This window comes from Tachyglossus aculeatus, chromosome 2, assembly GCF_015852505.1.
Source record: "Tachyglossus aculeatus isolate mTacAcu1 chromosome 2, mTacAcu1.pri, whole genome shotgun sequence".
In the NCBI taxonomy this organism is placed as follows: Eukaryota; Metazoa; Chordata; class Mammalia; order Monotremata; family Tachyglossidae; genus Tachyglossus; species Tachyglossus aculeatus.
The window spans coordinates 6848798-6865395 of record NC_052067.1 but is presented as its reverse complement, the minus strand read 5'-3'; the positions used below and the strand labels follow the sequence as shown (position 1 = coordinate 6865395).

The 16598-nt window shown below is 43.0% G+C and overlaps 1 protein-coding gene across 2 annotated transcripts in view; it reads left to right on the top strand.

Annotated features, from left to right (window-relative positions):
- DGKB (diacylglycerol kinase beta) overlaps positions 1-6996 on the top strand; it is a 690045-nt gene extending 683049 nt beyond the window's left edge. For both annotated transcript variants that reach the window (XM_038767652.1, XM_038767643.1), the window contains one exon: positions 6485-6996. In XM_038767652.1, coding sequence (XP_038623580.1) covers positions 6485-6592 — 108 coding nt within the window. In that variant the 3' untranslated portion in view covers positions 6593-6996. The remainder of the gene's footprint in view (positions 1-6484) is intronic.
- The last annotated feature ends 9602 nt before the right edge of the window (positions 6997-16598 follow it).

The window sequence follows — 16598 nt, the reverse complement described above, 5'->3', positions numbered from 1 at the left end:
TACTCTTGAAAGCAGGAAATCTGTGCCTTGGCTCTACTGTATTCTCCCAAGTACTTGATACAGTGCTTAGCAAGATGTCTCTCAATAAATACCCCTGATTGATTGAAAAATGAACTGACTTCAGCTTCCTCATCCGGGTGATCAAGGGAATGTTTGGATTAAAAACACCTTAAACATGTTTTTATGATATTTGTTAAGCACTTACAATGCGCTAGGCACAGTCTTAATCTTGGTTTCACAGATGAGGGAATGGAGACACAGAGAAGGTAAGTGAGTTTCTCAAGGTCACACAGCAGACAAGTGTTGGAGCTGGGATTAATAATAATAATAATAGTTAAGCACTTACTATGTGCAAAGCACTGTTCTAAGCACTGGGGGGATACAAGGTGATCAGGTTGTCCCATGTGGGGCTCACAGGCTTAATCCCCATTTTACAGATGAGGTAACTGAGGCACAGAGAAGTTAAGTGACTTGCCCAAAGTCACACAGCTGACACTTGGCGGAGCCGGGATTTGAACCCATGACCTCTGACTCCAAAGCCCGGGCTCTTTCCATTGAGCCACGCTGCTTCTCTGGATAAGAACCCAGGTCCTCTGACTCTCAAGCCCTGTTACTTCTTTCATTAGCTGGAAGCTCATAAGCATTCACAATTAGAATGATTCCATATCATATGATGTTAATATTGTTTTTCTTTCATCAGAAGGGTGTTCTTATGTGTAAAATGTACATGTGTGTGTATTTATATATAGACACCTATAAAGAAGATTTAAGGAAGTGGACATAAAGGGGGTGTGTGGGTATCGGTACCCCCTTTATTTAGTGTAAACCTCATGTGGGCAGAGATGTAATAATAATGTTGGTGCTTGTTAAACGCTTACTTTGAGCCAGACACAGTACTAAACGCTGGGGTGGATACAAGCAAATCGAGGTGGACACGATCCCTGTCCCATGCGGGGCTCAAAGTCTCAATCCCCATTTTACAGATGAGGGAACTGAGGCCCAGAGGAGTGAAGTGACTTGCTCATACACAGCAGACAAGTGGCGGAGCCAGAATTTGAACCCACGACCTTCTGACTCTCAGGCCTGAGCTCTATCCACTTCGCCACGCTGCTTCTCTCTGTGTGGTGAAAAAAGCGAAAGAAAGAATAGATGGCAATCCCTGCCCTCAGAGAGCTTTCAGTTCATTCCCGCACTAACTTGGGATTTTCAGAATTTGGTGTTCGGACACTCTGTTCATGCAGACTACCGGTGGAGAAGCCAACAGGCTTCAGGCTATATGTTGCCAACTTGTAATTCCCAAGCGCTTAGTACAGTGCTCTGCACACAGTAAGTGCTCAATAAATATGATTGAAAAAAAAAAATAACAGGAAAATCCCTGCTAAACCTAGCCAAGAGAATCAATTCTATCCAAGCCTTCATTCAAAGCAAAAGACTTCTCCTCTATGGCCAGCTGTGGAAAGCTACCAATCAATCAATCAGTCAATCAATCCAAGGTAGTGATTCAGCTCTTCCCCCTCAATCAATCAATCAATCAATCGTATTTATTGAGCGCTTACTGCTTGCAGAGCACTGTACTAAGCACTTGGGAAGTACAAGTTGGCAACATATAGAGACAGTCCCTACCCAACAGTGGGCTCACGGTCTAAAAGACTGTAAGATCGTGGTGGGCAGGGAATACATCTGCTTATGGTAATATTGTAATAATAATAATAATAACAATAATGGCATTTGTTAGGCACTTACCAGACACCATACCAATTGCTGAGGTGATTACAGGCAAATCAGGCTGTACACAGTCCCTATCCTACGTGGGGCTCAATCCTCATTTTACACGTGAGGGACCTATGGCCCAGAAAAGTGAAATGACTTGCTCAAGGTCACACAGCAGACAAGTGGCGGAGCCTGGATTAAAACCCAAGACATTTTTATTCCCAGACCCCAAGCACTTACTACAGAGCTCTGTACACGGTAAGCACTCAGTAAATACAATTGACTAACTAAGCACTTGAGGCTGGGAATGTGTTTACCAACTCATATATTGTACTCACCCAAACGCTTAGTACAGTGCACTGCACACAGTACTCAATAAATATGACTGATTGAAACTCTTGTGGTTAAATCAATCTTTATAGTTCGATGCCCCAGGACCATCCTATTCTGGATCTGTAGCTTATCAGATTAATTTCCCTCCTCAAAATGGCCGGATGGTTGTTTTAATGGATTCCTTATGTGACACTCATTCTTTGCTGCATCCCTATTAGTGAATGACAAGGGAGGGAAATTCATTTTACCTTGAAAATGTCAGGGATGCACTTTAAGATATATAGATATATATTTTTTTTGCAGTTTTTAATGAGGCAGTGTTTCTTTTGGAAAGAAATACTCATCTCTGATATGGGTCTTGTGCAGGTGACAACTGATATTTAATAAGCGATGCTTCTTGTTCGCTAAAGAAAATGTCTCAGATTGCTTTTGAAAAACTCAGCATCACTAGCCCAAAGGCAAGATGTGACCTTTTTATTACATAATGAGAATCATTTATTATCTTACAATGTATCTTAAAGTCACAGACAAAATGCCACTTTGATAATTGCTTTCAATTAGCTTTGAGCATAGCATATATTCATAAAATGTCTTCTCTAATTTAGACTTGAATTAGAGAAAATTGCAGACATAATCTCCTTTAAGGTTGTCTAATTTAAGGTGATTCGTAGTTTTATATCAAAGAAATCAAAGTGGGTAGCTTTTTAAACAGTCTTTTGGAGTGTTTTAAATAGGTTTTTCAATATTTGATTTTATTCTATTACCAATTAATTAGCAAATTAGAAAGATAGTTCATCATTTCTGACCTTTTCTGCATGTTAACTTCTGACTTTCATGCTTAATGATTGTTTTGAAATTAAGCATTGCAGTTCGTGTTAAAAGAGAGAAACAATCTGATTAGCAAGATAAATACAGTTTTCCATGAAGCCGAACCTATCTTAATAACAGTCTTCTTCTGGGGGTCCCCAAATGCAAGAGACATTTTTTTTCCTCCCTTTAAAGTGCATTTCTTTATGTACTCTATAATGGAGATTTGCATAGGACCTTTCTCACGGCACACAGATGAGCAACTCAGCAGGCAACCATTTAACTTAGAAAAGGATTATATAGCTATGTATGTGTGTATATACATACATATATATATATAGTTTATGTTCAGAATGAACTGAACTACAGTGATGCACATTTTTTATAGTAATGATGGCATTTATTAAGCACTTACTATGTGCAAAGCACTGTTCTAAGCACTGGGGGGGGGGTTACAAAGTGATCAGGTTGTCCCACGGGGGGCTCACAGTCTTAATCCTAATTTTACAGATGAGGTAACTGAGGCCCTGGTAAGTGAAGTGACTTGCCCAAAGTCACACAGCTGACAATTGGCAGAGCCAGCATTTGAACCCATGACCTCTGACTCCAAACCCCGGACTCTTTTCCACTGAGCCACGCTGCTTCTCTATACCTTTTAAGCACTGTACTGTGTGTCAAGCACTGGAGTAGATAAAGAATGATCAGGTGGAACAGAGTCCTTGTCCCAAATGAGGCTCGCTGTCAAAATAGGAGGCAGTATGATTTAATCCCCATTTTACATATGAGAAAACTGAAGCACAGAAAAGTTAAGTGAATTTCCCATGGTCACCCAGCACACAGGTGTCGGAGCCAGATTAGAACCCAGGTCCCCTGGCTATCATAATAATAATAATAATAATGGTATTTGTTAAGCGCTTACTATGTGCAAAGCACTGTTCTAAGCGCTGGGGAGGTTACAAGGTGATCAGGTTGTCCCACGGGGGGCTCACAGTTTTAATCCCCATTTTACAGATGAGGGAACTGAGGTCCAGAGAAGTGAAGTGACTTGCCCAAAGTCACCCAGCTGACAGTTGGCGGAGCCGGGATTAGAACCCATGACCTCTGACTCCAAAGCCCGGGCTGTTTCCACTGAGCCACGCTGCTATCAGTCCTGTGATCATTCCACTAACCTTAGAGAAGCAGCATGGCTCAGTGGAAAGAGCCCGGGCTTTGGAATCAGAAGGTCATGCGTTCCAATCCCAGCTCCGCCATTTGTCAGCTGTGTGACCTTGGGCAAGTCACTTAACTTCTCTGGGCCTCAGTTATCTCATCTGTAAAATGGGGATGAAGCTTGTGAGCCCATCACGGGATAACCTGATCACCTTGTAACCTCCCCAGTGCTTAGAACAGTGCTTTGCACATAGTAATTGCTTAATAAATGCCATCATTACTATTACTATCATTAGCCACACTGCTTCTCATGTATTAAGAAATGCCATTAAAATGGTATTTTATTGAGTATCTGCTGGGTACAGAACACTGCGTTAAGCACTTGGGAGAGCACTGTAGACTTACAAGGTGCCATCCCTGTCCACAAGGGATGTCTTGTTTACCTATAGTAGAGAAAAAGGAATGGAAAGCTAGATGTATGGTTGAGGAAATTCAGGAAGCACAACAAATTTCGATTGAATTCTTTTTTTTTTTTAATTGACTAGGTTGCTGTGAAATAAGGTAAGTTGTGAGTGCATTTCAATAATTCCTGAAGAAAGGTGCTAAGATATGCTAGAAGCTCAAGAGCGATGTATTGTATCTCAAGGTGTTCAATTCCTTGTTACCTTTTGGGTGCCTACCAACAAGTGGGATATTATTCATTTTAGGCATTTTGTCATGAAACTATACCTGCATTTCATAAGGTTACAGATTAGAGAGCATTTTTAAAAAAAGTCTTAAATATCTACTTTTATGAGATATCTGAAATAAAAACTTGTTTCACAAAGTGCTACTACATGTAATAGTACCAGGAATGGTATTTATGGACAGCCTCTGGATGCAATGCACTGTAATAATTCCTTGGGAAAGAACGGTGGAAGCTAAATCAGCCCCGTCCCCCAATTCACCCCAAGGAACCTATAATTGAATAGACACACAGACCTGGGAGAACTTTTGAAGGAAAGTCCTATCTTCTTGAATTTGATTCCTGAATGAGTGAGGTGTAAAATTAAACAGGTTTCACCGGTCAACGTTTATGCACTTGCAACATTAATTCTTCCTGCATATTGTTGATTTAAACTCTCTCTCTCCTTCTGTCCCTCCCTCTCTCTCATCCTCCCTCTTTCCCTCTTCCTCACTCCCTCTCTCCTTCTTTCTCCATCTCTCCTCCAATCCCTTTTCCCTGGCTTTCTTTCTTGTCCTCTCTCCCTAACTTCCCCCCTCTCCCTCTCCCTCTCCTCCCCCATTTCTCCTTCACACCTCTTTTCCCACTTTCCCTTCCCCCCTTTCTCTTCTTCTCTCCCTTTCTCCATCCCTCCCTTCCTTCCTCCCTCTTTCCTTCTCTCCTTTTCCTGTCTGCTTTTCTACTTTATTCCCTCCTTCCCTTACCCCCTTCCTCTTTTTCATCCTCTGTCCCTCTCCTTTTCTCCCTTTCTCTCTCACTCCTTCTCCCATCTTTCTCATCCTCTCTCCCTAAATTCCTCCTTCTCCTTCTTCCCTCCATCTCTCCTTCACTCCTCTACTTCCACCTTCCCTTCCCCCCTTTTCTCCTTCTCTCCTTCTCCATCCCTCCTTACCTTCCTCCCTCTTTCCTTCTCTCCTTCTCCCATCTGCTTCTCTTCTTTATCCCCTTCTTCCCTTTCCCCATTCCCTCTCTCTCATCCTCTCTCCCTCTCCTTTCTTCCCTTTCTCTCTCTCTCCTTCTCCCATCTTTCTCACACTTTCTCCCTGATTTCCTCCCTCTCCCTCCTCACCCCATGTCTCCTTCACTTCTCTACTCCCACTTTCCCTTCCCCTTTTTCTCTTCTCTCCCTTTCTCCATCCCTCCCTTCCTCCCTCTTTCCTTCTCTCCGTCCCTCCTCTCTGCTTGTTTTCTTTATCCCTTCCTTCCCTTACCCCCTCCCTCTTTTTCATCCTCTTTCCCTCTCCTTTCCTCCCTCTCTCTCTCCCTTCTTCCATCTTTCTCATCCTCTCTCTCTAACTTCCTCCCTCTCCCTCTTCACCCCTTCACTCCTCTACTCCCACTTTCCCTTTCCCCTTTTCTCTTCTTCTCTCCTTTTGTCCATCCCTCCCTTCCTTCCCCCTTTCCTTCTCTCCTTCCCCCTTCTCCTTCTCTCCTTTATCCCCCTTTCCCTTGCCCCTCGCCCTCTTTCTCATCCTCTCTCCCTCTCCTTTCTTCCCTTTCTCTCTCACCCCTTCTCTCAATCTCTCTTTCTTCTTCTCTCCTTTTGTCCATCCCTCCCTTCCTTCCCCCTTTCCTTCTCTCCTTCCCCCTTCTCCTTCTCTCCTTTATCCCCTCTTTCCCTTACCCCTCTCCCTCTTTCTCATCCTCTCTCCCTCTCCTTTCTTCCCTTTCTCTCTCACCCCTTCTCTCGATCTCTCTTTCTTCCTTTTTCCATCTTTCCTTCCTCCCTCCTTCCCATTCCCTTTCTCTCCTTGTCTCTAGATAAAAATTACACACAAGAGCCAAGCCCCCATCTTGATGGGCCCTCCTCCCAAAACTGGATTTCTCTGCTCCATCATCTCCCGGACAAGGAACCAGAGCAAAGAGTGAGCCTCTGGTCTCCATTCTCTCTCCCCCACCATGAGCGTTTTGGGCACCTTGGGACTAGAAATCAGCTCCCATTCCTTGGGACTCCTGCAAAGGTGGAATCGTGGAATTGGTTTCTCAGTTTCTGTGACAGAGCTAATGAAAATTCTGCTACTAGAAAACTTATTGTCACGGTCTCGTAGGCATTTTGCATGAAGAAAGCAGATGTTTACATAAAGTGATACTGCATATTTTTTGTTGCATGCATTTCCATCCAGTTTTAAGTACCCTGTTTACTAATGTGTAAATGAAACTTCGTTTGAAACAGGAAAGGAAATTATCTTGGAAATTTTGGTTTGGGAGGGCAGGGGGAGCAATTCCATTTATTCTGGTAATTAATCAGAAGAATTTATTGAGCTCCTACTGTGTGCAGAACACTGAACTAAACACTTGGGAGAACATAGTAGAATTTACCAACTTGACCCCTGCTCTCAAGGAGTTTACAATCTAGAGGAGACTGAAGCACATGCTGTGAGCAGAGCACTGTACCAAGTGCTTGAGAGAGTACCTTAGTAGGGTTAGCTCTGCACACAGTGAGCACTCAATAAATACAATTGAATGAATGAATGAATGAATTAGTTAATGACTATTAATCAGTACACTGCCATGGTCACAAAGGTGGGAAGTTCCCAGTCTGCATATCAGGCCAATGTTTGTTTCAGATAAGACTCTAAGAGATCCACAAAATCTCATCTTATTTTACTCCCACACCTTCACGCCAGTGGTGTGGACACACAGAGCAATTCATGGTACTGTGCCTGAAAAAAGAGGATCCTTCTTGAAAAGCTGGCAAGCAGGAATGTTTGTTCCAGGCTGAAATGAAAGCATTTAACTCAGCAGTAAATTTTGATAGCAGTGGAAAACCGTAAATTTTCCAGCAGAGAAGCTCACAATTCAACACCGTAGTCCATCGGTAACCGAACTGATTTTTTTTCAACTATGTGCCTGATCAACTGGATTTCCCACCAAAGATTTAGTGAGTGAGGCTCGAGAGAAATGGGTTAATGCATAATTAATCAACCTTCTTGGAATAGGCTCTCTTCAGAAATGCACCGTTCTTTTGATTACCTTGTCTGCGTTTAAAATAATGCTGGGAGAGAGGAGGAGCCATCCATTAATTGAAATTAACATGCACGCCTTTCTCGGGAAGTGGTTCACAGGGCACAGACCCGACTGTAAAGTGATCTCTGGCCATTTTAAAAAAAAATAAATGTTTGAGTCCACACCTTCTTAATGCCTCAGTAAAGTACGCTCGACAAGGAGAAGGCAAAAACCCATCATCCCTCTTTGCAACTGCTACTAGAAGGTTGTAGATTTCTACTCTCTGTGAGGATTGGGACAAATCAGTCAGTCAGTCAGTCAGTCAGTCGATCGTATTTATTGAGCACTTATTGTGTGCCGAGCGTTGTACTAAGCGCTTGGGAGAGTACAATATGATGATATGAAGGACACATTCCCTGCCCACAGTGAGCTTACTTAGAAGGGGAGACAGACATTAATATAAATAAATGGATTCTAGATATGGGCGTGAGTGCTGTGGGGCTGGGAGTGGGGTTGAATAAAGGGAGAGAGTCAAGGCAACACAAGTGTGGGAGTGGGAGAAGAGGAAAGGAGGAAGTAATCAGAGAAGGCCTTCTTGGAGGAGATGAAGGTGGGGACAGTCACTGTCTGTCAGGTAAGAGGGGGGACAGTATTCCTGGCCAGAGGCAGGATAAAAATCAGCCATCCCCACCCCTGATTTTCCTCTGGTCCTTTCTGAGAGAGCTATAAAGAACATTGGTGAATAAGGGTGTTCGATCTATGTCTATGGTCTGCATGTCCTGGATGGCCAAATCTAAGAGTGACATGATATCCAACTCCACGTTGCATTAAAAGCGTAAGGTCTGAAGTGAAGTGATCCTCTGAGTTGCCTTTATATCGCTGGTTCCTATTGACCTGCATCTCATCCTAACATGTTTTATGTTTTCAGGCACTCCATCAGAAAAAAAAGTGTTTTTGAACTGCATGATTTATTAGTCTCCCCCCTCCCCCGCCTCTGCATTAAAGTGCTAATGATTTATCTGTTCCGTTTTTCTATTGATTCATTCATCTCTGAACACCAGATAACATCTCGTCACTAGGTTGAGCGGGATCCTGTGCAAGGATTTCAAGTGAAATGATCACAGTTTTCATTCTTCAGTTCGGGCATTCAACCCGGTTCTTTTTTTGCTATGAACGTGCTGAATTCATAGACACAGTACTGCAGGTGACGATAATGTATAGAAGTTATGCTCTCCATGTTCCATAAGTACTGAGTCCTACATTAAGGTGGACATAATAGTTTTAAAGAGAAATCAGTCATAATGCTTCAACATTTCTAGATACAGTGATGTATCATTATAATAACCATCGTTTATTCTTGTATATCAACTGAAGACGTATTTTGACACGGTCCGTATTATGGTTACCTAGACTAAAACATTTGTCCACACACAAAAGAAAATTTTCTGGCAAGTTGTTACATATTGTATACATTGATTTTATGAAACTATGGCTACAGGTAATAAATATTTTCACAAATTGAAAACATTTTCTATAGTGATATCCTGCCTTTTGGGTTAAAGTATATCGTGGAATAAATATGATGACATGCTCCCTGAAACAACGCTTATCTCTATTCCATCCACTAGAACACTTCACAGGTTGCTCTTAACCCTCTTGCATGGAAAAAAAAAATGAATGGGGCATAGGTTGGAAAGGGATTGACAAAAGTGTATAGGATAAGATCAGAAAAATTGATGGAGAGGAATTAAAGGATATAGTTTCACTTTAATGTCCTTGTAGAACTCCAATTAGTGTTAATAACAGTCACACACACACACATATCCATTTCATTGTTATTCATCTTACCAGGTTATGACCCTTTGGATATGTGAACAAATTTTTTTTCTTTCCAAGGCCATCTGCTAATGGGTTTTGCCCCTTAGTGAAACCACACCTGGTTTCCAAAGGGTTTTTTTGGTGTATTAAGACCAACCTTTAAAACCTCACAAAATAGTGATGTTACAACCAAATGAGCCTAGTCAGGGCATTGTCTTGAATATGCTGTTCTTCTTGAACTTGAGCTGCTTACTGTGTGCAGAGCACTGTACTAAATGTTTGGGAGAGTACAATCCAGTAGGATGTGTGTTTGTTTTTGTTTTACGGCATCTGTTAAGTGCTTACAATATGCCAGGCATTGTACTAAGCACTGGAGTAGTTACAAGCTAATCGGGTTGGACACAATCCCTGTCCCACTTTGGACTCAAAGTCTTTATCCCTGTTTTACAGATGAAGTAATGGAGTCCCAGAGAAGTGAAGTAACTAGCCCAAAGTCCACAGCAGAAAAATGGAGGAGCTGGGATTTAGAACCCAGATCCTTCTGATTCTCAGGCCCGGACTCTAGGACATGCTGCCTCTCTTGGTAGACACACTCCCTGCCCACAAGGAGCTTACAGTCTAGAAAGAGAGAAGAAGAGTTACTGAATTGAACAGTGTTTTAAGTAATAATTATAATAATCATTACATTAGTTAAGCACTTATTATGTGCCAGGCTCTCTTCTAAGCGCTGGGGTAGATACAAGATCATCAGGTTGGACACAGTTCCTGTCCCACATGGGGCTCACACTTTTAATCCCCATTTTACAGATGAGAGAACTGAGGAAGGGAGAAGTTAAGTGAATCACCCAAGGACACACAGCAGCACACAGCACTGTAGACAGCACTACCATCCTTCCCGTCTCACAAGCCTGCAACCTTGGTGTCGTCCTCGACTCTGCTCTCTCGTTCACCGCTCACATCCAATCCGTTACCAAAACCTGCAGGTCTTGCCTCCATAGCATCGCCAAAATCCGTCCTTTCCTCTCCATCCAAACCGCTACCTTGCTGGTTCAATCTCTCATCCTATCCCGACTGGATTACTGCATCAGCCTCCTCTCTGATCTCCCACCCTCCTGTCTCTCCCAGCTTCAGTCTATACTTCATGCTGCTGCCCGGATCATCTTTGTGCAGAAATGCTCTGGGCATGTTACTCCCCTCCTCAAAAATCTCCAGTGGCTGCCAGTCAACTTACGCATGAGGCAAAAACTCCTCACTCTCGGCTTCAAGGTTGTCCATCACCTCTCCCCCTCCTACCTCGCCTCTCTTCTTTCCTTCTACAGCCCAGCCCGCACCCTCCACTCCTCTGCCACTAACCTCCTCACTGGGCCTCGCCTGTCCCACCGTTAACCCCCAGCCCACATCCTCCCCCTGGCCTGGAATGCCCTCCCTCCCCACATCCACCAAGCCAGCTCTCTTCCTCCCTTCAAAGCCCTACCGAGAGCTCAGCTCCTCCAAGAGGCCTTCACAGACTGAACCCCCTTTTTCCTCTCCTCCTCCCCATCCCCCTGCCCTACCTCCTTCTGCTCCCCACAGCACCTATATATATGCACCTATATATAGGTGCACGGCACCTATATACCTATATATATATATATATATGTTTGTACAGATTTATTACTCTATTTTACTTGTACATATTTACTATTCTATTTATTTTGTCAACGATGTGCATTTAGCTTTAATTCTATTTGTTCTGATGACTTGACACCCATCCACATGTTTTGTTTTGTTGTCTGTCTCCCCCTTCTTGACTGTGAGCCCACTGTTGGGAGGGGACCATCTCTATATGTTGCCAACTTGTACTTCCCAAGTGCTTAGTACAGTGCTCTGCACACAGTAAGCACTCAATAAATACGATTGAATGAATGAATGAATAAATGAATGAAATGGCAGAGCCGGGATTAGAACCCATGACCTTTTGACTCCCAGACTGGGGCTCTATCCACTATGCCATGCTACTTCTCTAAGATTTGGGCATATGAAAACTGGGTCGCACAGTTCATGTGCCTGGGGACAATAGTAAGTCAAAGGTGTGCCTGTTGTTGGGAAGGGACTGTCTCTAAATGTTGCCAACTTGTACTTCCCAAGTGCTTAGTACAGTGCTCTGCACACAGTAAGTGCTCAATAAGTATGATTGAGTGAATGAATGAATATACTAGTACTTCCAATCACACATTATCATGCTGTTAACATACGCCGGTAGGCACTTTCAAGGACAAAGACTCTAAATTTAGAAATGACCATCTGATGTCTGTGTTTTTTTGAAGCTCAAATAAAAGCATCCTGTTCTTGAATCTCTAGACTTTTCTATTGGAATAAATGGACACTTCTGAAGGGTCACCAAAAACCACCTTTTACATCAGTTGTATCAGTTATTTTTATTTCCTTGCTGATCACCCCAGTGGCAATGGTCTTCAGATGACAGTTTTGTCAAGTTACGAATGCTTGGACTATAATCGCTAAATGGAAAGCGGTAAGGTATATTTTATGGTGATGATGATGATGGGTTATAAACACTTGGCAGTTACTTATCCAGAGATAAGACATGTGTCATTTAAAAGAGCACCTATAGTCAAAAGAATTAGGATTAAAATATAATGAAACTGAAGGAACCAATACCTTCCTCTTGCAATAATGAGAAGAAGTGGCTCAGAGAGAAGAGAGAGAAGAGAAGCAGCATGGCTCAGTGGAAAGAGCACAGGTTTTGGAATCAGAGGTCATGGGTTCACATCCCGGCTCTGCCAACTGTCAGCTGTGTGACTTTGGGCAAGTCACTTCACTTCTCTGTGCCTCAGTTCCCTCATCTGTAAAATGGGGATGAAGACTGTGAGCCCCCCGTGGGACAACCTGATCATCATGTATCCTCCCCAGTGCTTAGAACATAGTAAGCGCTTAATAAATGCCATTATTATTATTATTATTAAGTGTTGCCTAGTGGATAGCACAAGGACCTGGCTTCTAATCCTGGCTCTTCCACTGGTAATAATAATAATAATGATAATAATAATGATAATAATGATTACGGTACTTGTTAAGCATTTACTATATGCCAAGCACTGCTCTAAGTGCTGGGATAGATACAAGTTGATCAGGTTGGACACAGACCCTGTCCCAAAAGAGCTCACACTTTAAATCCCCATTTCATAGATGAGGTAACTGCGGCACAGAAAAGTTAAGTGACTTACACAAGGTCACAGAGCGGACATGTGGCAGAGCCAGATTAGAACCCAGGTCTTTTTTGACTCCCGGGCTCAGGCTCTATCTACTAGGCCATGCTGATTCTCTTCCCGGACCCCTAAGCATTTCAAGTGAGAAACAGCCTCTAGACGGTAAACTCACTGTGGGTGGGGAATGTGTCCGTTTTATTGTTCTACTGTACTCTCCCAAGCGTTTAGTCCAGTGCTCTGCACACGGTAAGCGCTTAATAAATATGATTGAAAGAATGAAAAGCCACTAGGAATTGGGCTAGCCGAAAGCAGTTTAGCCTCAATAGTCTCAATCTGAGGACACTTGTGTACTGACCATTAGATTATAGACTCCTTGAGAATAGGGATCGTGGTTGCTAATTCTGTCGGTTTCTCCCAAGAATTTAGTACAGTGCTCTGCACACTCATAGCACTCAATAAATACTATTGACTGATTGACATTCTCAGATTCCTAGGAACAGCATTCAAAGACCCAGGACTTTCCTAATCCCCTGGCATGGGCACATTAGTTCAGCCTAATAGGAGCACTTTTCTTCTCCCAAAGAGTGTTCCATAAGTATTATATCATTTATTCTCAAAATGTCCCTGGGAACCCATGGAGCGGATATTATCATCTCCATTTTGCAGGTAATAAAAAGCGAGGCAGAGTTTGACGTCCTAAACCCGCTGTTCTCCACAGATTTATTGCCGCCGCTAAGGGGTCGTTAACAACAGCAGAAAATGTGTATGATTGACTCTCTCCAATTCACCTTAGTGGGTAGAAGAGGATCAGTTCTGTTTGTTTGACGGAGCCCGGAATCCCAGCTTGTATGGGAGTGAATTACCCCGCTCCTCCTCCCCAAAGGAATTCTTACCCCACAAAGTGATAGGAGCACTATTTGGAGTTTTCACGGCTGTCCTTTCCATTGATGGAGAGGATGGGAGCCAAGGAAGGCGTGAAACTCCACCTCTACCTTTTCTGGCAAGTGGGATTCTGTTGATCATTTTTTGGACGGCCCTCCGGCTGCTAGATGCCCCCAGCCAAAAGACTCCCTTGGAGTTGTACCCACTGACACCTTGATTTTCACCTTCAGCCCCACATCACCATGTCCATAGCTATAATTTATTTTAATGTCTGTCTCCCCCTCAAGACTGTATTCTCTTTGAGGGCAGGTCACTTCTCTTCTCTGGGCCTCAGTTCCCTCATCTGTAAAATGGGGATTAGGAGTGTGAGCCCCATGTGGGACAGGGACTGTGTCTAACCTGATTAACTTGTATCTACTCCAGTGCTTAATGCCATAGTAAGCGCTTAACAAATACCATCGTCATTATTATTGCAACTCTGTTCTACTCTAATAATAATAATGTTGATGATGGTATTTGTTAAGCGCTCACTATGTGCCAAGCACTGTTTTAAACACTGGGGTAGATACAGTGTAATCAGGTTGTCCCACGGTCCTATCCCCATTTTATAGATGAGGTAACAGAGGCACAGAGAAGTGAAGTGATTTGCCCAAAGTCACACAGCTGACAAGTGGCAGAGCCAGGATTAGAACCCATGACCTCTGACTCCCAAGCCCGGGCTCTTTCCACCAAGAGAAGTGAAGTGACTTGCCTAAAGTCACACAGCTGACAAGTGGCAGAGGCAGGATTAGAACCCAGGTCCTTCTGACTTCTGGGCTCTATCCACGAGGCAATGCTGCTGCTCAGAAGAGAAGAAGCCTGACTCAATGGAAAGATCCTGGGCTTGGGAGCCAGAGGTCATGGGTCCTAATTCCACCTCTGCCACTTGTCTGCTGTGTGACTTTGGGCAAGTCACTTAACTTCTCTGGGCCTCAGTTCCACCAAGATACCCTTTATTTTCCTAGGCGCTGAGTAGAGTGCTCTGCATAATAAGTGCTCAATAAATAATAATAATGATGGCATTTATTAAGCACTCCCAACTGTTGGGTAGGGACCGTCTCCATATGTTGCCAACTTGTACTTCCCAAGCGCTTAGTACAGTGCTCTGCACACAGTAAGCGCTCAATAAATACAACTGACTGACTGAATGAATGAATGCAAAACACTGTTCTAAGTGCTGGGGAGGTTACAAGGTGATCAGGTTGTTCCATGGGGGGCTCACAGTCCTAACCCCCATTTTACAGATGCAGGAACTGAGGCATAGAGAAGTTAAGTGACTTGCCCAAAGTCACACAGCTAACTGGCGGAGCTGGGATTTGAACCCATGACATATTTACTATCTTGTACGTATTTACTGTTTTATTTATTTTGTTAATTATGTGCATATAGCTGTAAATCTATTTGTTCTGACTAGTATGACACCTGTCTACATGTTTTGTTTTGTTGTCTGTCTCCTCCTTCTAGACTGTGAGCCTGTTGTTGGGTAGGGACCATCTATAATAATAATAATAATAATGTTGGCATTTTATTAAGCGCTTACTATGTGCAAAGCACTGTTCTAAGCGCTGGGGAGGTTACAAGGTGATCAGGTTGTCCCACAGAGGGCTCACAGTTTTAACCCCCATTTTACAGATGAGGTAACTGAGGCCCAGAGAAGTGAAGTGACTTGCCCAAATTCACACAGCTAAGTGGCGGAGCTGGGATTTGAACCCATGACCTCTGACTCCAAAGCCCCGGGCTCTTTCCACTGAGCCACGCTGCTTCTCCAGTATATGTTGCCGACTTGTACTTCCCCAGTGCTTGGGACAGTGCTCTCCGCTCAGTAAATATGATTAAATAAATGAATGAATGACCTCTGACTCCAAGAGGAGCCGAGGAAGGCATGAAACTGAATGATTGATTGATTGATTGATTGATAAAGTGACACTGATTGATTGATTATGAAGGTATTTATTTTATTGTATTTGTTTATTTATTTATTTGTTTATTTTATTTGTACATATTTATTCTATTTATTTTATTTTGTTGACCTGTTTTGTTTTGTTCTCTGTCTCCCCCTTCTAGACTGTGAGCCCACTGTTGGGTAGGGACTGTCTCTATATGTTGCCAACTTGTACTTCCCAAGCGCTTAGTACAGTGCTCTGCACACAGTAAGCGCTCAATAAATACGATTGAATGAATGAATGAATGAATGAATGAATGAATGAATGAATGAATGAAAGAAAGGTATCTGATCCAACATGCCACTGGAGGATGGCAGTCTTGGCACTAGGGATGTTTTGGGGGTCGGGGCTGCTCGGGACTCTTAAATCTTGTTATACCCTAGCACCATACCTAAGTCCTTCATCGCTTCTACTTGCAGTCTGATGACTTCTTTTTATTTAATCAACATCGATCGCGAGTGGATTTCGCACCTCTGCAGATTCAAGCTTTCGGCAGAAGGAATTTTCTGGGATTCAATCAGATGCTGTAACACAGGTAACATTTTCAAGGACACTTTAAGGCCATCCACTTTTATTGGGCCGTGCTTAAGCAGCGTGGCTCAGTGGAAAGAGCTCGGGCTTGGGAATCAGAAGTCATGGGATCTAATTCCTGCTCCGCCACTTATCAGCTGCGTGACTTTGGGAAAATCACTTAACTTCTCTGTGCCTCAGTGACCTCATCTGTAAAATGGGGATTAAGATTGTAAACCCCACGTGGGACAACCTGATCACCTTGTATCCCCCAGTGCTTAGAACAGTGCTTGGCACATAGTAAGCACTTAAATGCCATCATTGCACTAAGCACTTGGGAATGGACAACAGAAGCAAGAGATATAGTCACTACACGCAATGAGTTTAGATTCTATTGAGGAGAGAGATACAAAAAATATTTACCAATTGGGCAATTCTTAAAGGTAAAAAATAATAATAATAATGACATTTATCCAGCGCTTAGAACAGTGCTTTGCACATAGTAAGCACTTAACAAATGCCATATATATA